Source organism: Pleurodeles waltl, chromosome 2_2 (genome assembly GCF_031143425.1).
Source record: "Pleurodeles waltl isolate 20211129_DDA chromosome 2_2, aPleWal1.hap1.20221129, whole genome shotgun sequence".
Taxonomy (NCBI): Eukaryota; Metazoa; Chordata; class Amphibia; order Caudata; family Salamandridae; genus Pleurodeles; species Pleurodeles waltl.
This window is the reverse complement of record NC_090439.1, coordinates 1,129,077,068-1,129,102,736: the sequence shown is the minus strand read 5'-3', so window position 1 is coordinate 1,129,102,736 and position 25,669 is coordinate 1,129,077,068. Positions and strand designations below refer to the sequence as shown.

General features: G+C 45.6%; 1 protein-coding gene across 2 annotated transcripts in view; it reads right to left on the bottom strand.

Annotated features, from left to right (window-relative positions):
• Positions 1-25,669, bottom strand: part of TONSL (tonsoku like, DNA repair protein) — a 239,726-nt gene that overhangs the window by 77,758 nt on the left and 136,299 nt on the right. For both annotated transcript variants that reach the window (XM_069220998.1, XM_069220999.1), the window contains exon 15: positions 25,179-25,342. In XM_069220998.1, the coding sequence (XP_069077099.1) occupies positions 25,179-25,342 (164 nt within the window). The remainder of the gene's footprint in view (positions 1-25,178; positions 25,343-25,669) is intronic.

Here is a 25,669-nt window from a genome sequence, read left to right as displayed (position 1 = left end):
GCCAGATTGCTAGATTCATCGATGCTGGGTTTGGATGCCTGATCTGTTGTTTGTGTTGCGTTAACAGATCTGGCCTGTTGGGCAACTTGACGTGGGGTACTACTGATAGGTCTAGCAGTGTTGTGTACCATGGTTGCCTTGCCCACGTTGGTGCTATCAGTATGAGTTTGAGTCTGTTTTGACTCAATTTGTTTACTAGATATGGAAGGAGAGGGAGAGGGGGAAAAGCGTACGCAAATATCCCTGACCAGTTCATCCATAGGGCATTGCCTTGAGACTGCCTATGTGGGTATCTGGATGCGAAGTTTTGGCATTTTGCGTTCTCCTTTGTTGCAAATAAGTCTATTTGAGGTGTTCCCCAACGTTTGAAGTAAGTGTTTAGAATTTGGGGGTGAATTTCCCACTCGTGGACCTGTTGGTGATCTCGAGAGAGATTGTCTGCAAGTTGATTCTGGATCCCTGGAATAAACTGTGCTATTAGGCGAATGTGGTTGTGAATTGCCCATTGCCATATTTTTTGTGCCAGCAGGCACAGCTGTGTCGAGTGTGCCCCCCCCTGTTTGTTTAGATAATACATTGTTGTCATGTTGTCCGTTTTGACAAGAATGTATTTGTGAGTTATGATTGGTTGAAATGCTTTTAATGCTTGGAAAACTGCTAGTAGTTCGAGGTGATTTATATGCAGCTTTCTTTGATGTACGTCCCATTGTCCTTGTATGCTGTGGTGATTGAGGTGTGCTCCCCACCCTGTCATGGAAGCATCTGTTGTTATCACGTATTGTGGCACTGGGTCTTGGAAAGGCCGCCCTTTGTTTAAATTTATGTTGTTCCACCATAGAAGCGAGAGGTATGTTAGGCGGTCTATCAACACCAGATCTAGAAGCTGACCCTGTGCTTGAGACCATTGTGATGCTAGGCACTGTTGTAAGGGCCGCATGTGCAACCTTGCGTGTGGGACAATGGCTATGCATGAGGACATCATGCCTAGTAGTTGTAATATCATCTTCGCCTGTATTTTTTGTGTTGGATACATGCGTTGTATAATCTTTTGGAAATTTTGAACCCTTTGTGGACTTGGAGTGGCTATTCCCTTTGTTGTATCTATTGTGGCTCCTAGGTATTGTTGTACCTTGCACGGCAGAATGTGTGATTTTGCATAGTTGATGGTGAAACCGAGTTTGTAGAGGGTTTGTATGACCTGATCTGTGTGGTGTGAGCACCTTGTCAGTGAGTCGGTTTTGATTAGCCAGTCGTCTAGATACAGGAATACATGTATTTGCTGCCTTCTGATGTGTGCAGCCACTACTGCTAGGCACTTTGTGAAGACTCTTGGTGCAGTTGTTAAATCGAAGGGCAATACTTTGAATTGGTAATGTATTCCTTTGAATACGAACCTTAGGTATTTCCTGTGCGACGGATGTATTGGTATGTGGAAATACGCGTCTTTGAGATCTAAGGTTGTCATGTAATCTTGTTGCTTTAGCAATGGTAACACTTCCTGTAGCGTGACCATGTGAAAGTGTTCTGATTTGATGTATGTGTTTAGTGTTCTGAGGTCCACGATTGGTCTCAGTGTTTTGTCCTTCTTTGGTATTAGAAAGTACAGTGAGTAAACCCCTGTATTTGTTTGTGTATCCGGTACCAGTTCTATTGCGTTCTTTTGCAGTAATGCTTGAACTTCTATTTCTAGGAGGTCCGAATGTTGTTTTGATATATTTTGTGCCTTTGGTGGTATGTTTGGAGGGATTTGTAGAAATTCTATGCAATAACCATGTTGGATAATTGCTAAGACCCAAGTGTCTGTTGTTATGTTTTCCCACTCTTGGTAATACTGACTTATTCTTCCCCCCACTGGTGTTGTGTGGAGGGGATGAGTGACGTGTGAGTCTCTGTTTGTTTGTAGGTGTTTTGGGGCCTTGAAATTTTCCCCTGCTTCTAGGGAATTGTCCCCCTCTGTATTGGCCCCAAAAACCTCCCCTTTGGTACTGTCCCTGGTAGGTGGACGGTGTTGACTGTGAGGTACTGGGTTGTGTGGATTGACCCCGAAACCCCCCTCTAAAGGTTGTCTTGCGGAAGGTGTTGAGAGTGCCTCTGCTCTGCGGGGAGTAGAGTGCGCCCATGGCTTTTGCAGTGTCAGTGTCCTTTTTAGCTTCTCAATTGCCGCGTCCACTTCAGGTCCGAACAATTGTTGCTCATTGAATGGCATATTGAGCACCGCCTGCTGTATCTCTGGTTTAAAACCAGATGTTCGTAGCCACGCATGCCTTCGGATGGTTACTGCTGTGTTAACCGTTCTTGCTGCTGTGTCCGCTGCGTCCATAGAGGAGCGTATCTGGTTATTGGAGATGTTTTGGCCCTCCTCAACCACTTGTTTCGCCCTCTTTTGTAGTTCTGTGGGTAGATGCTCAATGAGGTGTTGCATCTCATCCCAGTGGGCTCTGTCATATCGCGCTAGGAGCGCTTGAGAGTTTGCGATGCGCCACTGGCTTGTAGCCTGTACTGCGACCCTTTTACCGGCTGCATCAAACTTTCGGCTCTCCTTATCTGGGGGAGGTGCATCGCCCGATGTGTGGGAGTTTGCTCTCTTGCGAGCCGCCCCTACCACAACCGAATCTGGTGGCAGTTGTGAGGTGATGAAAGCTGGGTCTGAGGGAGGTGCTTTATATTTTTTTTCCACCCTCAGTGTTATTGCCCTACTTTTGACAGGCTCTTTGAATATGTCCTTTGCGTGCCTTAGCATTCCTGGGAGCATAGGCAGGCTTTGGTAGGTGCTATGTGTGGAAGAGAGGGTGTTGAAGAGGAAGTCATCTTCGACAGGCTCCGAGTGTAGAGACACGTTGTGGAACTCTGCTACTCTAGCCACCACTTGTGAATATGCTTTCGCATCTGAGAGGACAGTGATTGTTCCTCTGAATAGGAACCGGTAGTTGGCTCGGTCGCGGGTCGCTTTGGCACCGAAACCATGTCCACGCTCTTTTTCGGCTCCGAGGCGACTTTCCTCTTTTTCGGAGCCGGCCCCTCTCGGCGTCGATCCTCCTCGGTGCCGCTGTCTCTGCGTCGAGAAGCTTCGGCTCCGCTATCTCGGCGTCGATCTTTGCCGGCAGCACTATCTCGGTCCCGAGATGGCTGGGTGCCTGTGTCTCGACCCGAGTCGGACGATCTCGGCACTATTTCGGCCTTCTTCGGTGCCGATGGTCGGTCACTGAGTTTATGGGTTGAGCCATGGCCTGACGGCAGTGGCGTCCCCTGGGCCTTTTTAGTTTTCTTATGTGCTATCTTCGACGTCTTACTCACTGTTTCATGGTCGTCGAATTCGTCCGAGTCCGATTCATGGATCGAGAAGGCTTCTACTTCTTCTTGTTCCTCGAAACCTTGGTGTCCTGTCGGCGTGGACGCCATTTGCAGTCTTCTGGCTCGGCGGTCACGGAGCGTTTTTCGGGACCGGAACGCACGACAGGCCTCACAAGTTTCTTCCCTGTGCTCGGGCGACAGGCACAGGTTACAGACCGAATGTTGGTCTGTATATGGGTATTTGTTGTGGCATTTAGGACAGAAACGGAACGGGGTCTGTTCCATCAGCGTCGATGTCACACGCGGTCGGGCCGACCAGGCCCCGACGGGGGATCGAAAACTACCCCGAAGGGCAACGGAGATGTTATTGTATCGATGCGATGTCAATGCTATCTAACCCGATCCCGAACGCAACAATACCGACGTAATTTTCCGATTTTAAGCTAACTTTCCGTTCCGAAACCCGGAGCGAAAGGAACACGTCCGAACCCGATGGCGGAAAGAAAACAATCGAAGATGGAGTCGACGCCCATGCGCAATGGAGACAAAGAGGAGGAGTCCCTCGGTCCCGTGACTCGAAGGACTTCTTCGAAGAAAAACAACTTGTAACACTCCGACCCAACACCAGATGGCGGGCTATGCACAACATGTGTATCTACAGCGACAGATGCCATCGAACACATTGTTCCCTCTGTGCAAGCCTACACTATATATTTGCTAGAAAAGCAGCTTGTTTGCTCAGTGCTCAAAGTGGTACAGAAATCTAGCTCCTCAGAGGTCCTGCCATGTTTCCTGCCTAAATCCTCATTGACGGCAGGGGCATAATTGACTCAGAATATGCAGAAACCATTTTCGTCAGCAATTCCGTTACCTTCATAATTTACAGGGGTCCTGGTGGGTTTTCAACCATTTTCTTAGTCATGCTTTAGCTGACTGACTCATTCTTAAAGCCTCGAGTTGTTCAATAGCTACACAAACAGCAGTACCATCCTTGTCAATAGGTTCATCAGTTGTAAAGACAGTAGGTTCTTAGCATTCCTTTCAGCTGTGATTGATCAGGTGGCCTTGTTAACAGAGCTCTCATCTACACAGATAATTCACCACTTCAACTGAACAATATGGTACCACCCTCCCTGAAAATGTCAACATTCTGTGGCATCACACTCCTTCACCACTGAAGACTTGAGCACATCTGACACGCTAGGCACTTGACAGGGATCAGAGAACTGAGGCAGTGATTGGGTCAGCTTAGGGAGGCAGCCTATAGCTCAGCCAAGTGAATGTTAAATGTGTCCCAGACAACAAATCCTGTAAGGAAGAGGATCTACAAATATTTACAGGGCCATGCACCAGTGAATAAATCCTCAGGTAGCAATATACAGATAACTATGGCACAGACTAACATCTGTTTTAGAGTCTAGAAATTATGCGAGGAACTCAAACACGGTTGAGGGTTCTGGGACTTTTTACAATCCATTCAGCACATGATGGAGAGTTTCTATGTACACTTTCCAGCTCAGTCCCAATGGCAAATGCCAGGTGCACCACTGTCTCCTCCACCTTCAACCACTTTTACCAGCACTAACAGAACATCCTGTGGCACCTTAGCCACATGTTCAAGCAATGCCTCTGGACATGGGTGAATGAAGAAAGAGGAAAAATGCAAGGTTCAAGAAGTGGAGAATAACAATGCCTTTAAGGACAGACAAGACAGTCTAGTACTGTAGAAGTTCAAAAGGTACCACCATAGGTAGGTTCCCCATCTGATCACATTACCTGGTATAATTTGCTGCTGTTCTTCTGTTCTTGTGACTCTTCAAGGTCCATTTTCTTCTTTCAGGTCGGCAGGATCTGATTTCCAGGTGCCAGGGGCTCCCCTAAATACTGAATTTAGGAGTGTTAAGGGAGTGTAGGGTAGTAGCCAATGGGCTACTTATCCCTGGGGTCACTACGCTCCCCCTATAAGACCACTTTCTGTGAGAAGACACATAACCCTGTCCCAGAGTTCCTAGTTTTGCCATCACAAAGATGGCAGACTCAAATTTCGTGCCCACATTAGGTGCCCCACCTTAGGGGTGGCACTAGCCTGAAGATGGAGGGTTCATTAATACGAGATGTTTGATAACAAACATCCCTAGTTTCAGTGAGGCCATCATGTAGCTGGGGAACTCATATTGACGAGTGTCCAGTACATGTACTAAAAATGTCTTCCCTGATCACTTACCATGTCTAAGAATCGACAAAGACGTAGCAGGGGCAGATCTGCTCTTGCAGATATGTCCTCATATGTAGTACAACAGACACTGTCTTAGGGCTGAAAGGCCAGCTGTAGGCGTGACTTGCATATATTGCATGCAGTGTTAGTGGGCATGGCACACCGGCTGTGCTCCATGTCGTGTTTTGACTTTTAGCTGCACCAAGACATGCAGCCTGCAATGGCAGTCCACATAAGCTAGGTTTTTGGGTCCCTGTTGGGTGGCACAATACATACTGCATGCCTTGGGGACCCTGGTACCCAAGCCCTAGTTGCCTGGGATATAATTTACCAGGGACTTACAGGGGTGCCAACGGTGTTGCCAATTGGGAGAACAATTGTGCATTTTTGGGGAAAGAAGTTGCATCAAATACCAAGCAAAAAGTGTGTGTGTGTGTGTGTGTGTGTGTGTTTGGGGGGCGGGGGGTGTTACTGCAACAAAAGCCCAGTCTCCTACATCCACCTAATCAGTCGGTAATGTGCAGGCCTAACCATATGATGTATTTGGCCATGTTCTGGCTATCCTGAATGGTCTGAACCAAATTGGCGTGGAACTTATCCAGGACTGCTGGTAAGAGCTTTGTGACCAAGTCGCATATTGCGTGAAAGTATCTACCCAGCAAACAGCTGCCGTTGACTGATGGAAAGGAGAGGTGATTTCAAAAGAACACTCATTTTCCGAATGCCTCAAGTCTTTCGAATCCCTATCTAGTGGGGTCATGGGAAGAGTTTGGGTTGATCCTGTTAGTGGAAGTCTGAACCACAAGGCTCTCCAAAATAGGGGTGCCTCAAAGAACCAAGGTCACCCAAAGCAGGTGTGTGGCGACATGCCACATGGCTATTTACAGGTGGAACGGAAGAAGGTGCCAATGAGGGTATCTGTCAGGGCTTTGTTGAAAGGCAGCAAGGACTCAGATGATGTTTGCCCAGGTTGCAGAACTTCAGGGATTTCATTGGTTTATATTTCAATAAACGTAATTATAAGTGTAGTACTTAACTACCCATCTGATGATCACAGCTAATGAGCTCACTCTTCTGTTGAGGGACCATGGCTAAAATCCAGCCCAGTGTCAGGTGAAGTGTCCAGGCCACTGGCCTCTTGTAGTTTCAGATAGAAATAGTTAGAATCAAAGTGAGGGAAATTCCCTCACCTTCGAAGCAATTTGGCTGACTTTGGTCACAATCCGATCTGAAAAGTTGTTGAAGCTCTTGAAGGCGGATCCTAGGCAAAGGTGAATAGGTGCCAGTTACGTCAGAACTGCTCTGGGCACAACCATGTTTGAGGTCCACACGGGTTCGGAGTTGACCAGGACAACAAGACTGTATTGCTCTGGTGTCCGTACAGGAATTGATGTGTCAGGCACCGGTGGATTGTGATGCCGGACATGGAGTTGGCTCCGGAGTTAAAGCTCAATCCAAAGCGAGTTTGGGATGAACAGACTTTGCCGAAAGTGTATCTGCCAGCAGTAACCTGACTAGTGGCCTTCCTGGGGACTCAATGCATGCCAAAGGAAGCAGACAGGATGCAAAAGATTTGCAACATGGCTCCTTTAACTAATCGAACTACTGCAGCATCGCTGATGGCCCAGGAAACTCTTGGTGCACTGGGATCAGCTGCGGAATTGGGTCCTCAATGGGTGACTGGGAACGAGAGTGGAGGGCACTGTAACATCCTGCTGACTTCTCAGGAGGGGAGAGGTGAGGATTAGACAAGGCACACTTGGACTTTTTATCTTTCTCTTTGGATTTTGACTTACCCAAAAACTCGGACTGTGATGAAGATCTATCACAAGAGTGTCTCGAAGAGCAGAAACAAGTCAGTGCTCTCACCTTCAAACAGGAATTCCGTGACTTTCTCTGGTGTTAGGTGAAGAAAAGGTTGGATGTGTAATCCCAAACTGCCTTAGAAATCATAAGGGCACACTGTTCCACAACATGGAGTCATGGCCCAAACCAAAACACCAGAGATACATCTCTTCACAGACATCTGCTTGCAAAAGTCCCCAAAAGACTTAAATCCTTTAGTTTTCAGGAGGGGGCATATTGCCTTGCAAACTTTTTCCGAAAAACTCAGCAACTGATAAAAGGTTAGTAGCTAGTTCTGAATCTGTGTATGAAAGCACAGAAAGAAATGAGCTGACGTCAGCACGCCCGGTTGGTGCTTATATGTGGCTTCAGCTAAGACTTGTGGGGTGGACGCGGCAATGTGGAGGAGGAAGACTCCACCAACCAGCACCCACGGGCAGGATCCAGTCTAGACCTGGGGATAATCTAAAGGTGTGCAATCTTCAGTTAGAAGAATCCATCAGAACATGACCTGAATCAAGAAGCAATGCTTTCTCTTCTCTGGACTACGTACTGTAATGAGTAAAACTGTGAAAGCACGGATGACAGTGCAAGCAGTAGTTTCTTACATAGAGGAAAAAAGGATAAGTTACTTACCTGTAAATCCTAGTTCTCTTCCAGGGGTATCCTCATCAAAGTCATAAACATTGAATATTCCCGCCCTTGTGCGGGGACCCCGGAGCATATATAAAATACACACATATAAAGTATGAAATATGCACGAAAAATATTTATAGCATTTTTAGTAGACAAATGTTCATACTAAACTCATATATACATGTGTAAAACAGCAATGCAGGCTATAATCATAAACAGGCTAAAATGCTTTATTTCTATGGATTTTTTTCTTTTTTTTTATCTTTCCAAAATTACAATAAGAGAAAAAATATCTACCAAAGCCCTACAACTGGGCTTAGGGAAATAAGCAGTAGTAATCATCAGAGAAAAAAAGAGAAAAAACTACATTGAAAAACAATGGAGCATTCTTAGCCAATAGGCTGCATGCAGGTTAACACAGGAGAACCATAAAAACTTTGGCACCGTGCCTTTAAGACCCTGAGCACCTCCAGTATCCCACCAAGCCTCAGGGGTGAAGGAGAGGTGACAGTTGGTTCACAGTTAGGTCAGTACTTTTTTACGGTGACCAGCTGTGTAGCCGATTCGAAAGACAGTCTGTCCTGCACTTCTAGGAGATGTGCGTCCGGGGAGGAGGGTGGGTTGTTTATGACTTTGATGAGGATACCCCTGGAAGAGAACTAGGATTTACAGGTAAGTAACTTATCCTTCTCTTCCAGGGGATCCTCATCAATAGTCATAAACATTGAATAGATTAGCAAGCCCATCCCTTGACTCTGCGGACTGTCCAATAGAAGTGCAGGAATAGATATGCATCATGCAAACAAATTTCTCAGAGAGGCCTGCCCCACTTGGGCGTCTGCTCTTGCATCTGAGTCCAAACAGTAATGTCTAGTAAATGTATGTACAGACTTCCATGTAGCAGCCTTACAAATCTCAGATATTGGAACATTGTCAAGGAGGGCAGCAGTAGCCGCTTTTCCCCTTGTGGAATGCGCTTTAGGTCTAGCAAGTAGTTGTTTGTTAGCCAACTGGTAAGCATTAACAATACAAGAAACTATCCATCTTGATATGGTTCGTTTAGATGCTGCCTCTCCTGTCCTCAAATGACCATAATTTACAAACAAGTGGTTGGAATGTCTAATCAATTTTGTTTTATCCAAATAAAATTATAGCACTCTTTTCAGATCAAGGGAGTGCAACGCTTTCTCCACCGGAGTCTCCGGATTGGGGAAGAAAGTTGGTAAAGAAATAGTCTGATTGATGTGGAATTCTGACACCACCTTCGGTAGGAATGATGGGTGAGTTCGCAGAACTACTCTATTGTCGTGAAAGACTGTGTACGGTTATTTGGAGGACAAAGCCTGAATTTCACTGACCCTCCTTGCGGAAGTACTGGCTACCAAAAAAGCCGTCTTCCACGTAAGGTGTTGCAAAGAGGCTTTTTGTGTATAGGTTCGAAAGGAGGGCCCATAAGTTTTGACAGTACTATGTTCAGCTCCCATGGAGGGGAGGGTTTCCGAATGGGCGGAAAAACCTTTTTCAAACCTTCTAAGAAATCCTTGACTACTGGTTTCGTAAAGAAGGATTCCTGAGAAGGTGATTTACGATAGGCTGTAATGGCAGATAAATGTACCTTAATAGATGATACCTGCAGGCCGGATTTTGCTAGATGGAGTAAGTAAGACAGTATGATCTCCTCCTGAGCCCGTATGGGATTGTGACCTTGCTGACAGCACCATATGTAAAACCTCTTCCACTTAAACGCGTAAGAACGCAGCGTGGAAGGTCGTCTGGACTCCTTCAAGATGCTCATGCACTCCTGCGAGAGCCCTAGGTGCCCATACTGCAGGAATTCAGGAGCCATGCTGTCAAGCTCAGAGAGGGTAGGTTGGGGTGTAATACCCTGCCCTCCATCCTGCTCAGAAGATCCGGTCTGCACGGCAGCCTCCTGTGAGGTTGTTCCGATAGGTTGAGGAGATCTGTGTACCAGAACTGACGGGCCATTGCGGAGCTATGAGAATCATTCTGGTGCTGGATCTGTAAAGTTTGTTGATCACTGCCGGTATTAGGGGGATCGGTGGAAAAGCGTAGAGAAATATCCCTGACCAGTCGATCAACAGGGCATTCCCTCGAGATCCCGGACGGTAGAACCTGGACGCGAAGTCTGGGCATTTCCGGTTTACCTCGTCTGCGAAGAGATCCAATTGAGGCTGACCCCATTGAGCGAAGATGTCTTCGACGACTTCGCCATGTAGGACCCAATCGTGGGCGTCCTCTAGGTGTCTGCTCAGGAAATCTGCTTCCACGTTTTGTTGACCTGGTAGGTGAACCGCTGTAAGCGACATTCCTCTGGCCAGGAGCCAATGCCAGATTGTTTGGGACTCCCGAGAAAGGGGTAGGGATCTCGTTCCCCCTTGTCTGTTCAAATAATGTGGTTGTATTGTCCGTTTGTATTAGGAGAGATTTCCCCTGAATCGATGGAGCAAAATACTTGAGAGCCAGATGGACCGCTCTGAGCTCCAGCAGATTGATGTGGTACTTCCTTTCGTTGTCAGACGACAGGCCCTGAGCTTGAAGGGGACCTAGATGAGCCCCCCATCCCTGAAGAGACGCATCCGTTACCAGAGTGTCGGATGGAATTACCTGGTGAAACGGAGCCACTACCGACAGGTGAGGTCTGTGCATCCACCATTGCAATGACTGACGTGCTGCTATCGGCAGCCGTACTCTGTACTCCCAGCGACCTATCCGTTGGCTCCAGTTGTTTTCTAACGCCTCTTGGAGAGGCCTCATATGTAGCCTGGCATTCGGGACAATGAAAATGCATGATGCCATGGAGCCCAGCAGAGATGTCACCTGACGGGCCGTAGGCGCGTCGGATTTTAACAGGTCTTGACACTTTTTCTCTATTGATAATAGTCGTTCCTCCGAAGGATACACTCTTTGGAGCTCTGTGTCTAGTATTGCTCCCAGGTAGTGGAGGTTCTGTGTTGGAATCAAGTTGGACTTCTGGTAGTTGACTTGAAGACCTAGAGACTCGAAAACCTTGAGCACAATGTCCCGATGGGTTCTCGCCTGCTCCGGAGAGGAGGCTTTCAGTAGCCAGTCATCTAGGTATGGGTAAATGAAGATTTTTTGTTTTCGTAGATGTACCGCTACCACTGTCACGCATTTCGAAAAAACTCGGGGGGCAGATTTCAGGCCGAACGGCAGTACCTTGAACTGATAGTGCTGTGAGGCTATCTGGAAGCGCATGAATTTCCGATGTTTGGGAACTATCGGGATGTGAAAGTATGCATCCTGCAGGTCGATGAAGCACATCCAGTCTCCCTGATGTAGCTGAGGGAAAATCTGGTGAAGAGCCAGCATCCTGAACTTTTGCTTTTTTATGTACTTGTTCAGTAGCCGTAAGTCCAGAATTGGTCTGAAAACGCCCTCTCGGCCTTTTTTCGCCACTGGAAAAATAACGGGAGTAAACCCCCTTCCCTCTGTGCACGAATGGAACTCTCTCTATTGCCTTCTGTCGTAACAGGGCGAGAGCCTCTTTGCGCAATAGGCTGATGTGAGACGGATTGCATTTGGCTGGTGGCAAGTGCGGTGGAGGTTGCCGGAAAAGAAGAGAGTAGCCATTCTCGACAATGTTGAGCACCAATTTGTCTTTTGTGATAGCCCGCCACTCGTGAATGAAGTCTGTGATACTTCCCCCCCCACCGGAGTGGTGCACAGTGTTAAGGGAAGCGAGTCCTCATTGTTTAGCCGGCGCTTTGAGTGTGGACTGTTGTGGTCTACTTGACCCTCGTTCCCTCGTGGTCTTACGAGCCTGAAAAAGCGGGCGTCCCTGCCTTTGCTGTGGCCTCTGGGACCAGTGAGGGGTTTGAACCCTCTGCTGGAAAGGCCGCCTGTCATAAGGCCTATACCTTCGCCTGAAGTCTTTCTTCCTCTCCAGGCCTACTGCCCTCATGGTGTCCACTTCTGTCTTCATGTGCGCCATTTCTTCGTCCGTATGGGTACCAAACAGCGAATTGCCGTTGAATGGAAGATTCAGGATACGCTGTTGTGCTTCTTGTTTTAATCCAGTCAGTCTCAACCAGGAAGACCTTCTGGCACAAATCCCATGTGCGTATCCATGTGCAGCTAAGTCTGCCCCATCTGCCGCTGCGCTGATGACCTGGTTGGAGACCAGACATCCCTCTTGAAGGATCTCTTGTAAGTCCTGCCTGTCCTCTCTAGGTAATTTTTCTGTGAACCTGTTCAGAGAGTCCCACAGTGAACGGTCATATCTGCCTAGGAGTGCAGACGCGCTGGAGACCTTCATCATAGATGCCGCCGTGCCGCAAATTTTTCTCCCCAGAGAGTCTAGATGTCTGCTCTCTTTGTCCGGTGGAACCGTGGAGGATGATGCCACTGAGTGAGTTTTTCGGGCTGCGGACAATATGACTGAGTCCGGCGACGGATCCGTTCTGAGAAATAAAGGATCTTGTTCAGGCGCTTGACATTTTTTCAAAATCCTAGCAGGAGCCGATTTGAGGGTGGCTGGCGCTAAAAAGGTGTCCATGGTTGGCTGCAACAGACCAGGCACTAGCGGCAGAAACTTTTTCGAAACCGCTCTATGCTGTAGAGTTTCAAAAATGACTGATGCGGAGGTTGATGGTTCTGGAACCTCTATGTTAAGCTTCTGTGCTCCCCTGACCAGCACCTCATTAAAAGTAGTGATGTCGTCCACCAGTGAAACCCTAGCTGGTGGACAATCTGTTACGGTGGGGGAGTATCGTCCGACAGATGACCCTGACGATGACGATGACCAAGAGGGCGACCTTCTGTGTCTTGATCGTGACCTAGATTGTCGCTGGGAATGTGATCTGCTGCGAGACGCTGTAACAGAGCGCCCAGGCCTCGTGGTCGGCTGGCGAGAAGCAGAACGAGCCAGTCCTGCCTGCGCGGTCGGTGATGGTGTTCTCAGGAGAGAGGCAGTAGGAGAGTACATCCTTGAATACTGCGAATCCGGGGAGGCCGTTGGTCTGTTAAGGCTCTCCAACCATCTTGGTGACAAATTGATGGGTGAGACATGCCCTGACGATGCTGCTCTCGACCGAGATGAACCACTTCTTATGGAGACCACTGGAGATGGAGTGGTCTTATCTGCTGGCGGAAGCCGCTGTTCTGCTCCCTGCACACAGGTAAAACCTGTGTCGACGTCGACAGCCGCAATGACGTCGAAGGGAGCGCCGCTGGTTGGTCCTGCCTCGACATTGAGTGTCTTGACGTCGAACGGCGATCTCTGGACCGCGACCTGCTCACCGTCGCGTGTCTCGACGTCGAGTGGTGGGCAGACGGTGGCGGATGTCCTCGCTCTCGCCGCTGGGGCGATTTCGACGTCACCTTTCTTGACGTCGAGGGGCGCAAGACCTTCGGCGGCGAATGCGCACGCCGGTGATGGCTCGACGTCGGTCGGCGGGTTGCCGTCGACGGAGATATGCCCCTGCGGTTGCCATGTTCCTTCGAAGTCGTATCCTTCGACGGCGATCTATGGCGGTGAGATGGTGGCAGCGACGACATCGACGGGGAACAAACAGGTATCTTCCTACCTGCTGACGTCGATCTAGCCTGTCTCTCTTGAGAGTGGCTTGTTGGCTGCCTGGGAAGCAAAGAGGATGATGTTTTCTGCCTCTTGTGAAGCCCATGAAGCCTGATCTTTTCCCTGTCCTTCAGAGTCCTCTTTGACATGTTCTTACAGTGTTTGCAAGTGTCAGGGCAGTGACTCTGAGGCAAGCACACAATACAAAGAGTGTGTGGGTCTGACTGGGCCTTCTTCTTCCCACAGGAAGGGCATTTTACAAAAAGTGAAGGCATTTTTCTGTCAGGAAAAAACTTCCAAACTCAGACAATGATGTTAGATGTCGAGTAAAGTAGGAAAAAACGCTGTTCTAAAGTATTTTTTCTGAGAAAAAACTCAGAAAAACTGAGAGCTCAATGCTCCAGGATCGTCTCAGAAGAAGCCGGAAAAAAGAACTGACCTAACTGTGAACCAACTGTCACCTCTCCTTCACCCCTGAGGCATGGTGGGATACTGGAGGTGCTCAGGGTCTTAAAGGCACGGTGCCAAAGTTTTTATGGTTCTCCTGTGTTAACCTGCATGCAGCCTATTGGCTAAGAATGCTCCATTGTTTTTCAATGTAGTTTTTTCTCTTTTTTCTCTGATGATTACTACTGCTTATTTCCCTAAGCCCAGTTGTGGGGCTTTGGTAGATATTTTTTCTCTTATTGTAATTTTGGAAAGATTTAAAAAAAAAAATCCATAGAAATAAAGCATTTTAGCCTGTTTATGATTATAGCCTGCATTGCTGTTTTACACATGTATATATGAGTTTAGTATGAAAATGTGTCTACTAAAAATGCTATATATATTTTTCGTGCATATTTCATACTTTATATGTGTGTATTTTATATATGCTCCGGGGTCCCCGCACAAGGGCGGGAATATTCAATGTTTATGACTATTGATGAGGATCCCCTGGAGAGAAATATAGGGCCCCCGGTCCAGCAGCTGCATTCCTCATAGGCCACTGCACGTCCAAATTAATAATAGTGGCAGCTATACAAAGGAACTAAAGTAATCAACATGAAAATTGGTTCTACTATAACACAAGGGCAGACAACTAGACACCCAGAAGAAAAATCCAACTTTCATGGTGACCATATTAACCACCTCTATAAAGGCGTCCAGTGCCCTGGCACTCGTGGCCACAACAACCGAACCTAGGACATTCGACCCTCATCAACTTTTTGTTAGAAGACAGACAAGAAGTAGTAAAAGCTACTGTGCAGAAGGACAGATGTCTCGGCCAGTGTCACAGACTATGTCCAGCGCCGACAGCATAAGAGCACTTCCTTCCAACAGAGTTCCTGCACAAAATTCTTGATATGTCGTTTGATGGCAGAACTTTTTTGTGAAACACACTGCTGATGCCCTGCAGGGCATTAAAAATTATATGAAACCACTTTTTTTTCTTATAAAGAAAATTCTTCATACTATAGCTCAAAGCCAGACAATGTTACCTAGACTGGCAGTACTGACCAGCTCTAACGATCCAAAAAAGTCGTCAATGCCAGCCATAGAAGAGGCCTGTGATCGATTATGAACCCACACAATGAAAATTTTGGCTCCAGGTTCTTCCTGGTTAAGAAGAAGCCAGGTAGATAAAGGGTTTCAACCCTTCAGGAGTTTCTTGTTACAGGAAGGGCAGTTTAAGCTCCCCAGCCTTCCAGTATGTATACTTCTATATACCTATAAAACCAAATCAAAGAAAGCAACTGAGATTTTTTGGTGGTAGGGCAGCTTTATTAAATCACTGTACACTTCTTGTTGGTCTTATGTTTGTCCAAAGAATTTTCATCAAACGCCTGGCGGAAACTGGTTTTCCTGTACTTGGACAACTGTTGCCTGAAAGCCACATTAGTGTAGAATACAAGTACATCAATGAAAGCCTGCCTATAGCTCTTTCAACTGTGGGTCTCCGCCTAATTAAAAGCAAGTCAACCCTTCTTCCATCAACAAGTCTTCTCCTCTGAGTGATTGCAGGCCACATGGCATAGTTTTCCATGGCTTTCACCTCAAAGGCTTGCATTTCAAAGTTTCTTTCCATGGACACACATGTCTATAAGCACAGCACAGACCAAGTCTAATGCAAAACCGTCTTTTAGACTTTTGGTCACAATGCATCCCGTTGATCACTGTTCGCGTCACTTTCACCAGGAGCTGAAACAGCAGTGGCAACATGTCTCAGGAACTTAGGAAGATGTAGTGGAAACCACCCAGGCAGGTGATGCTCTGGTGAAGGACGTCTGAAAACTGGTCAGTCTAAATTTCGTTAAAACCCTCTCGTCCAAGTTAGGACATGGCAGTAGATGCACCAGCATGTTTGAGACCGCATTAGTTCATCAATTTTTTGCAACAGACTCATTGCCAATTGATCACTCTCAAAACCCATCCACTATCACAGCAGCAGTGGAAGGTCTTACACCATAACCTCAAGTCCCTGAACCTCTCAGCCTGGTTCCTGACCAAATAAAGTGCGCACGTTTACAAATTCCTCTGAAATACAGGAAAATCTTTGCCAATAATTAAGGGTCCAAGTGGAAGCACTTTTGTATTTAGTTACCAAAGAAAGACTTGTACCTGCTCTTGCTGCAGAATCACTAAAACCTTCCAAAGAAGGGAGTAGATGGCCACCCATTCTCTCAAAACTGAAGGTCTTCTTCATCATCTTCCTTGTTTATACAACAGATCACCAAAGACATAGTGAAAGGCCTCTTTACGACATGTCCACTAGTAACCCATCCCCCTAACAACACTAGGAGCTGAACGCAGCAATGACCCGGCGAATGCCAGCGCCTCCCAACTGATCCTTAAGTCAGAACTAAAGTACCTGTTTTGCAAGGCGCTACTACTCTTTGCCTTACAATGTGTAAGACATGTAGGCAAGATTTATGTATGTACAATTAAAGAGCCATCCCTGTAGTTTCTACAGGAAAAAAATAAGTTGAAGACTAAGTTGATAAATAAAGTGCCTCAGAATTCCATCTTAACAAGCTAGTTATACTCAGTTCCTTCTGAGCTAATCACTCTTCCAACGTGGCAAGCATGCTGTATCCCTTTGATGTGCGCAGTTCCATAAAATACGATGATGGGATAAAAGACATTAAAATCTTTAATCTTTGTTTCTTCCCTAAGCCGAATGAGGCTTCCTCTCACAAAAGGAGGCATTGCAAAGTGGATTTCTGGTTGCAGCACATTTTGTCACCAAAAAAACAACATTCCCTTGTGGACTCTGCAAGAAGCATATTATGGGGTGTCAGTGACACCTGCTGTGCCAATACCAGATATATTTACCAGATACTACATGAATTTGAACAGTGTGGTTCTTTGATTGGTCAATAACTGAAGTTAGGCCTCATTCCTGTTTTCTGATATACTACTACGCTACTGCTTGCAACTCTAAAAATATACAAAATAAAGCGATGGGTGGAATGCTTGAATTAATAACGGCTACTGGTAATCACTCAGGCCACACCACAGTCCATCGCTATTTTTCTCAACATGCCAGCTCAGTTTGGAATCCGCGATTCGCAAATCAGTCTTGACCCTGTTCCAATAGGAACAGCCCAGTCTGAACTGCCAGGTCAGATCCTCCCTGAATCAGAACACAAGCAAGCCAAGACCAGATTCACTCTCACTGGGGCTCTTCAGTCAGGTGTAGCTTGGTTCTAGTGGCACAGTGAGCACAGGACCCACATCTGGGCATATCAGTCCCACTTACAGAAAACGTTCTAAGTGCATCAGTTAAGGTACAGCACTGAAATCAGCAGAAGATAAGGAAGCTTGCTGCACTCTGAATACTGCATCCTCAGTAACACAGATTCTATAGTCTGTAACATCCACCAGAGTGCTCATATTTCTGCCATTGTTGGACTCCGATTTCCCACATGGGGGAATGTAAGATAGCGGCACATATTAAAGGGCACTATAAGAAGTATGCAGATTAAAAAAAGCAATCCAAGAGAGGGTCAAGATTTGAGCTTGAGGACAGAGAACCTATCACACACAGTCGGACCTACACTGAAAAGCTACCTCCAAGAAAACAGAAGTGTGGCGGGCCTTTCATCCTATCATTAGAAATAAACTTGAGCACCACAGGTACTTCTGAGGCCAAGGTCTGAAATGGTTTACACCCTTTCTAGCGAATTATCATTAGCTGGTCAAGATGGAAAGATTCTCTTTGTAAAGAGCTCTGTCATATGCTACTCCTTAAACCACAATCTTTGCATACACACTTTTCAACTGGGACTGCAGATAACTGAGTTCTCCATTTAGGAAGACAGTGTCTTTACGCGCTAATATGTGAATGATGCACAACTCAACCAAACTTATTCATCAACAACCAAAATGCTCACACTGCACTCTTATCTAACAAAAGTTCAGGGATGGAAGGCAAACAATTGTTTAATGAACAAAAAGGAGCTCTCACTTATTACTATCAAACACAAAAATAAATTTCACCTCTCACTAATTGACAAACTAAAGGCGAATGCTTTATCCCTTCAGCTCCTCCCCAATGAAATCATGTGGTTTAACCCTTGATTGCATCCTTTTGCTCAGCCCAGGGGAACAACTCGTGTAAAACTGTTACCCCCTTCACTGACTTAAAAAGATTAAACACCTGCTACCAACCTGTTATGTTCACCGGCCCCACTGGAAGTAGTTCTTCTTTCAGCAGCTAGATTGTGAATCTATATAAAAAAAATGATAACCACAGCTATCCCCCCCAAAATTAGAATTACATTTTAAAGTTTGTTCCGTGGCACACAAGGCCACTCACCTAAAGAATCCTCCCTCCCTAACTGACGTGCTCATCCGCTAGGGAAGATAAAGGAAAACTCACTTCATCTGAAAATCCAAAGGTTTAATACCTTCAAAACCTTCATATGTGCAGCAAGATCACCCTAACCCTCTCCTCCAGCACTCTTAAGAACTCAACTTACTTTTACGTTCTTTCAGTAAACATCTAAACACACCTCTTATATTTCTCAACCTATCTTTGATGCTTGGCTTTCATTATTCCCAATTTAATACCCCCTATCACCTTAGCTCTTCCTTTGTTTGCTCTATATTAGGTTTTTAACTGCACCCTACATTACCTGATAACTGATCCATACAAAACTCACAAATTCCATGCAATGTCGCCAGCATGTGTAGTGAAGACAGAGCTTCGGTCATTGGGTACAGGAGAGCACCTGGGTCGAGGAAGGATAAGTTACTTATCTGTAAATCCTAGTTCTCTTCCAGGGTAATCCTCATCAAAGTCATATGCACTGAATATTCCCGCCCCCATGCGGCACTCCGGAGCATATATAAACACACATGTATATACCTTAAATGTATATGTAAGAGTAAAAATCATGTCTAGAATTTTAGGCAGATATATCATATACATGTGTAAGCAATCATGCAGTCTATGTTGACAAACAGGCTAAAAATGTCTTATTTTTGTAAAGCTTTTCTTTAATAAACCTCTTCAACTAGAGGTAACACCTTTCTGCAATCAAAGAGAGCATAGAAAGTATAAGCAATTGCATACAGAGAGAAAAACTGCAGTGAAAATACAAAGGCATTATAAGCCAATAGGCTGCATCCCAATTAACATAGCAGAACCAACAAATTGGCACTGTGCTACAGCTTTTTTTCGGTGATGAGAAGAGTAGGATAGACGAGTAAACTGCTGAACCTCCAGAATGACGTCCGGGGAGGAGGACGGGTTGCTTATGACTTTGGTGAGCATTCCCCTGGAAGGGAACTAGGATTATAGGTAAGTACCTTATCCTTCTCTTCCAGGGGATCCTCATCAATAGTCATAAGAACTGAATGGATTAGCAAGCCCATCCCACACCCCTGTGGAAGCAGAAGCAGCTTACTCGTTCTAATTGAATATATTTCTTTAAGAAGCCTGATCCACTTCAGTGTCTGTCTTAGCATCTGAATCTAGACAGTAATGCCTCGTAAAAGTATGCACTGATCTCCATGTTGCTACTTTGCATGTCTCAGAGATAGGAACATTCTTCATAAGGGCTGTCGTTGCCGCCTTACCTCTTGTCGAATGGGCTTTTGGTCTTGCAGTCAATTGTTTGTCAGCCAATTGGTAAGAAAATACAATACAGGAGGCTATCCACCCAGAAATAGTTTGTTTTGAGGCAGCTAAGACCGTTCTCATGGGGCTATAGTTTACAACAATTGATCACACTGTCTTATATCTTCAGTATTAGCCAGATACAATTTTAGCACACTTTTTAGATCTAAGGATTGCAAAGTTCTTTCTGCTGGTGTAGCTGGTTTAGGAAAAAAAGGCAGAAGAGAGATGGTCTGGTTAATATGAAAATCAGACACTACTTTAGGTAGGAAGCCAGGATGGGTCCACATTACCACCATATTATCATGAAAAACTGTGAATGGTTCTTTGGAACAGAAAGCCTGATTTTCGCTGACTCTTCGGGCTGACGTAATGGTTACAAGAAAAGCGGTCTTCCATGTAAGATGTTGCAAAGATGCTTTGTGTATGGGCTCAAAAGGGGGACCCATGAGCTTAGACAAGACCAAATTCAATTCCCACTGAGGGGAAGGTGTACGAAATGGAGGGAAAACCTTCTTTAAGCCTTATAGAAAATCTTTAACTACAGGCATCATAAAAAATTATGCTTGAGAGGGTGATTTTCGAAAAGTAGTAATGGCTAAAAGATGTGTCTTAATCAATGAAAACTTCAAACCTGATTTTCTTAGGTTAAGGAGTTATAGTAATATGACATCCTCCTGCCCTAGAATCGGATTGGAGCCATTCAGGATACACCACATGTAGAATCTTTTCCAGTTGAATGAATAAGACCTTTTAGACTCCTTCAGGATGTTCATGTTTTCCTGCAACAGACCTTTAGATGACCATATTGCAGGAATTCAGGAGCCATGCTGTCAAGCTCAGCGAGGGAAGGTTGGGATAAAAAACCTTCCCCTCTAGCTTGTGGAGAGGGTCCGGTCTGCACTGAAGCCTCTTGTGAGGTTTTTCAGATAGGTAGAGGAGATCCATGTGCCACCATTAATGGGGCCATTCTGAGGTTATTAGTATCATTCTGGTTTTGGCCCTGTAGAATTTGTTGATCACTGTGGGAATCAGGGGAATTGGTTGGAAAAGTGTAGAGAAATGTCTCTGAACAGTCTATCAAGAGGGCATTCCTCTTTGTCCCTGGTCGGTAAAACCTTGATGCGGAGCTTGGACATTTTTTGTTTTCATCGGCATACAGGTCTTACTGAGGATAACCCCATTAAAAAAAAAAAAATCTTACGTCGTCGTGAAGCACCCAGTCGTGTGTGTCCGAGATGCTTCAGCCGTGAGTCTGCTTGTGTGTTCCGGACTAATGGGATGTGAAAAGCTGTGATCGACAACCTCCTTGCTGTTGGCCAATGCCAGATGGTCTGCGCCTTGCGAGATAGGGGCGATATTGTCTGCCCCCCCACCTGTTCAAATAGTACATCGCGGTGGTGTTGTCTGTTTGGACTAAGAGACGGCTGTTCTTGATGGATGGATAAAAAGACTTGAGGGCTAGATGAACTGCTGTGGTATTGATGTGGTATTGGTGCTCTTTGTCCGACAACAGGCCCTGAGCTTGGAGAGTTCATATGAGCTCCCCAGCCCTGAAGCATGCATCCGTTACAAGAATTTGAGTAGAAGTGCCCTGATGAAAAGCAACTCCTATTAACAAATGCTGTCTGTGGGTCCTCCACCATAGTGAGTTCTTCGTTACTGATGACAGAGTCAATTTGTCATTCCATTTGCCTGCAAATTGACTCCCCTGATCCTCCAGATTCTCTTGGAGAGGTCTCATGTGTAACCTGGCATTCGGAAGAATGAAAATGCAGAGGGCCATGGAACCCAGGAGTGAGGCTATTTGTCTGGCCGTTGGTTTCAGAGTGTGAAGAATACTGTGACACTTCTGTGCTATTAATAATAGTCTCTCCTCCGAAGGATACACTTTTGCGAGGTTTGTATCCAATGTTGCTCCTAAGTAGTGGAGCCTCTGGGTTGGAGTCTGTATAGATTTTTGTAGATTTATTTGAAGACCAAGATTTCTGAAGGTATTTAAGTTGCTTTTCAGATGCTGCGTGGTCTGCATTGAAAAGCTGCTTTTCAGTAGCCAGTCGTTGAAGTACAGGTTAATGAAAACCTTTTTCTTCCTCGGGTGTGCTGCTACTACTGCTACACACTTGGAAAACATGTGTGGAGCTGACTTTAGGCCAAAGGGTAGTACTCTGTGCTGGTAATGATTGGATACAACTACAAAGCGTAGGAATTTCTGGTGTTTCTCTGCCACTGGGATGTGAAAATAGGCATCCTGCAGATCTATGGAGCACATCCAGTCCCCCTGATGGAGTTGTGGGTAGATTTGATGGAAGGCCAGCATTCTGAATGTTTCTTTGCGAATGTACTTGTTGAGATATCTCAGATCTAAGATGGGTCTGAAGTCTTTGTTTGCGCCTTTTTTCCCCACCAGAAAATAGCGGGAGTACACCCCTTTTCCTCTCTGCAAAGGTGGTACTTCTTCAATAGCTCTTTTTCGTAGCAGAGTAAGAACTTTGTTTTGCAGGAGAAGCTGTTGATGACAAGATGTTTTTGTTGATCGTACTGGAGGAGGTGGAGATTTGAGAAGTAAAGAATACCCATTTTCGACAATATTTAGAACCCATTTGTCTTTGGTTATAGAGCACCACTCGCGTATATGATTGGTAATACTTCCCCCGCTGGAGTGGGTGACAGGATTAGGGGAAGAGACTCCTCATTGTTTTCCTGATGTCTTTGATGTAGACTGATTTTTTCTACTTGTTCCTCTGTCCCCCTGTTTGTTTTGGGACTGATAGAAGGGTCTTCCTTGTCTTTGTTGCTGTCTTGGGGCCCAGTGAGGGGGGTTTGAACTCTCTGCTGGTATGGGCACCTGTCGTAAGGCCTGTATCTTCTGTGGTATTCTTTGCGCTTTTCCTGACCTACAGCTTTGAGTGTACCTACTGCTGACTTCATCTTAGCCATCTCTTTGTCTGTGTGGGCCCCAAATAGAGAATTGCCGGTAAATGGTACGTCCATAATGCAATGTTCTTCTTCCGGCTTGAGGCATGTTAGGCAGAGCCAAGATGATCTTCTGGTGCATTAACCATGAGCTTACCCATGTGCAGCTAGATCTGAGCCGTCTGCAGCCACGCTAATTATTTGATTAGCTACTAGGCCTCATTCTTGTAGGATTTTTTGGAAATCCTGTCTGGCTGGCTTTATATTTCTTTAGGATTCGTGCCGGTGCTGCATGTAAAATTGTTGGTGTGAGGAACGTATTAACTGCTGGTTGTAAAAGCCCTGGAACTAGAAGAAGTTGTCTTGAAGAAGAGCAATGGCACAGTGTTTCAAATACATCTGAAGAAGATGCAGTAGGTTCAGGGATATCCATGTTAAGTTTGTGGGCCCCTCTGACCAAAACTTCATTGAAGGTGGTAATGTCGTCTACTTGGGAAACCTTCGCCGGAGGAGTATCTGTTAAAGTAGGTGAATAGACAACAAAGAAGCAGAAGACCAGGAAGTGGATCTATGTCTTTGGTGATGAGATTGTGCGCTTTGAGATCTCCTGGAAGGAGAAGGTGATCTTCCTCTGGATGTTTGAGGCGTTCTACTTCTTGTGCCTGAAGTTGTATGTCTTTTTTGTGGCACTGAGTGAACTACTTGAGTCTGTGCTGTCGCCATCCTGGTTTGAGGAGTTGGTGATGGTGTCCTTGGAAAGGAACCTGAAGGAGAGTACATCTGAGAGTATTGTGAGTCTGGAGACTGATAACCCGGGCTCTTGTTAAGACTCTCCAGCCATCTTGGTGACAGATTAATAGGTGAGACCTGACCTCTTGAATGAGAGGAGACTCTGAGGATGCCAAAGATGATCTATTGGTATAGTTGTTGCTGGATCATGTCTTTGAGACATTGATGTTGTTAAAGAAACAGTAGGTGAAGTTGTCTTTGCCGGTGGAGAATGTGTTGACGTTGAACGACATTGTGGGGAACGTGAACGGTGTTTCAACGTCAGAGGTTGTTTTGGCATTGATGGAGCAAGTGAGGAGTGTCTCGATGATGTGCTGTCGCCGGCAGAGAATGGGAATGGTTATTTCTTGACATCGATTGAGATGGCGCAGGTGGAGTATGACTCGACGTCAAGAGGCGTCTGGTTGCCGTCGACAAATAAACAGATTTGTGCCTAGACGTCGAGGTTTACTGATCTGCCGTTGATGTTGTGGTCTTCGGCATGGAGTGTTGTCTTGATGCCGATGGGTCATGGTGCACCCTTGACAGAGTATCAACATGATGGTGCTGGCTCAATGTTGAGCAGTGAGTGCCCGTTGCCAATGATTTTCTTTTCTTTAGACGTCGATTGTGTGGTTGCCGTCATGGCTTTTGACTTTAAGTCCTTTGTCGTTGAATATGTTGTAGTTGACGGAGGTGTGCTCCTCGACGTCGGTTGGCAACGATGATGAGATGTTGATGGAGCTGTCAACGCTGTAGGAATATTCCTACCTGCTGAGGTAGATCTTGCTTGCTGTTTTTCCACTGTAACTCTTTCTCTGGATACTTTGTTCTGAAGAGAGGTGGATGTTTTCTTCCTCTCTTGTAAGCCATAAAGAAGAATCCTTTCTCTGTCCTTCAAAGTTCTTTTTGAAAGCTTCCAACAGTGATTGCAGATGTCGGGACAGTGACTTTTAGGCAGACACACTGTGCAAACTGAGTGTGGATCAATCTGTGCCTTCTTTTTGCCAGAAGCAGGGCATCTGACAAAGAGTGAAGGCATTTTGATCGAAAAAATTGTATTTCACTCAGAAAGTGAAAAATAGTTAAGTAATCTTAAAAAGTTTGGAATAAACCAAGATTTTCTGGTAATAAAACTCAAAACGAGAGCTCAAAGCTCCAGGATCCTAACAGAAATAGCCAGAAAAAACAACTGACCTAACTGTAGCCCAACTGTCACCTCACTCTCACCTCTGATGCACGGTGGGATACTGGAGGTTCTAAGGGCCTTAAATGTACGGTGCCAGTTTTTTGGGTTCTATTATGTTAATTGGGATGCAACCCACTGGCTAATAATGCCTTTGTGTTTTCACTGCAGTTTCTCTCTATATAAAATTTTCTAATACTTTCTATGCTCTCTTCTTTGATTGCAGAAAGGTGTTAACTCTAGTTGACGAGTTTTATGAAAGAAAAACTTTACAAAAATAAGACATTTTTAGCCTGTTTGTCAACATAGACGGCATGATAGCTTACATATGTATATGATATATATGTAGCAAAACTCTAGACACAATTTTTACCCTTACATATACATTTAAGGTATATACATGTGTGTTTATATATGCTCCGGGGTTCCCACATGTGGGTGGGAATATTTACTGCTAATGACTATTTAGGAGGATCCCCTGGAAAAGACAAGAGTATTCTCAATAAAGAACCAAATTACGTCACAGAATACCTACAACTCACAAAAAAGGTAAAAGCACCAGTTTCCCAACTCAAGACTAATACCGTCCAGGAGCAAATGAAACAAGATTAGGGTGAAGCTTCTCAAAAAACTACATTTGTGCAATCCAAATGCTTACCTTGCCATTTCTCTGTGTTGCAGAGGCCCCTCTCTGTATGAGCAACTGTGCGACTTCAAAGTTACCGCAAGCAAGGGCATCATGGAGAGGTGTAATCCCATCGCACAGTGGCCCACCTGGGTCGTTAATATTGGCCCCATGTTCAAGTAGAAACTGTACAATCTCTGCCAGGAAAAAAACCCAGAAAGCAATGGCTATTAGTGGTTACAAAGTTTACTTTAATACTGCTTTGGTATTAATATGCTTCTGCGGCATTTAAAAGGATGCCCATGGTGTTCTGAATGTATCCTTCAATAGGCATTCAAAGAGTGAAGATCTAAGATAGGTCAAAGCCCTCCATCCAATTAGAGTAACAATGCATACTTTTTACCAAGTCCAGAATCCTCTCAATGGCCTCTTAGGAAAGTAAAGCTTGCACCTCTTGCATTAGAATGGACAGGTACTCCGCCGAGAGCCGTCGTAATGTAGGAGAAAGGTGCAGAGGCAGAAAG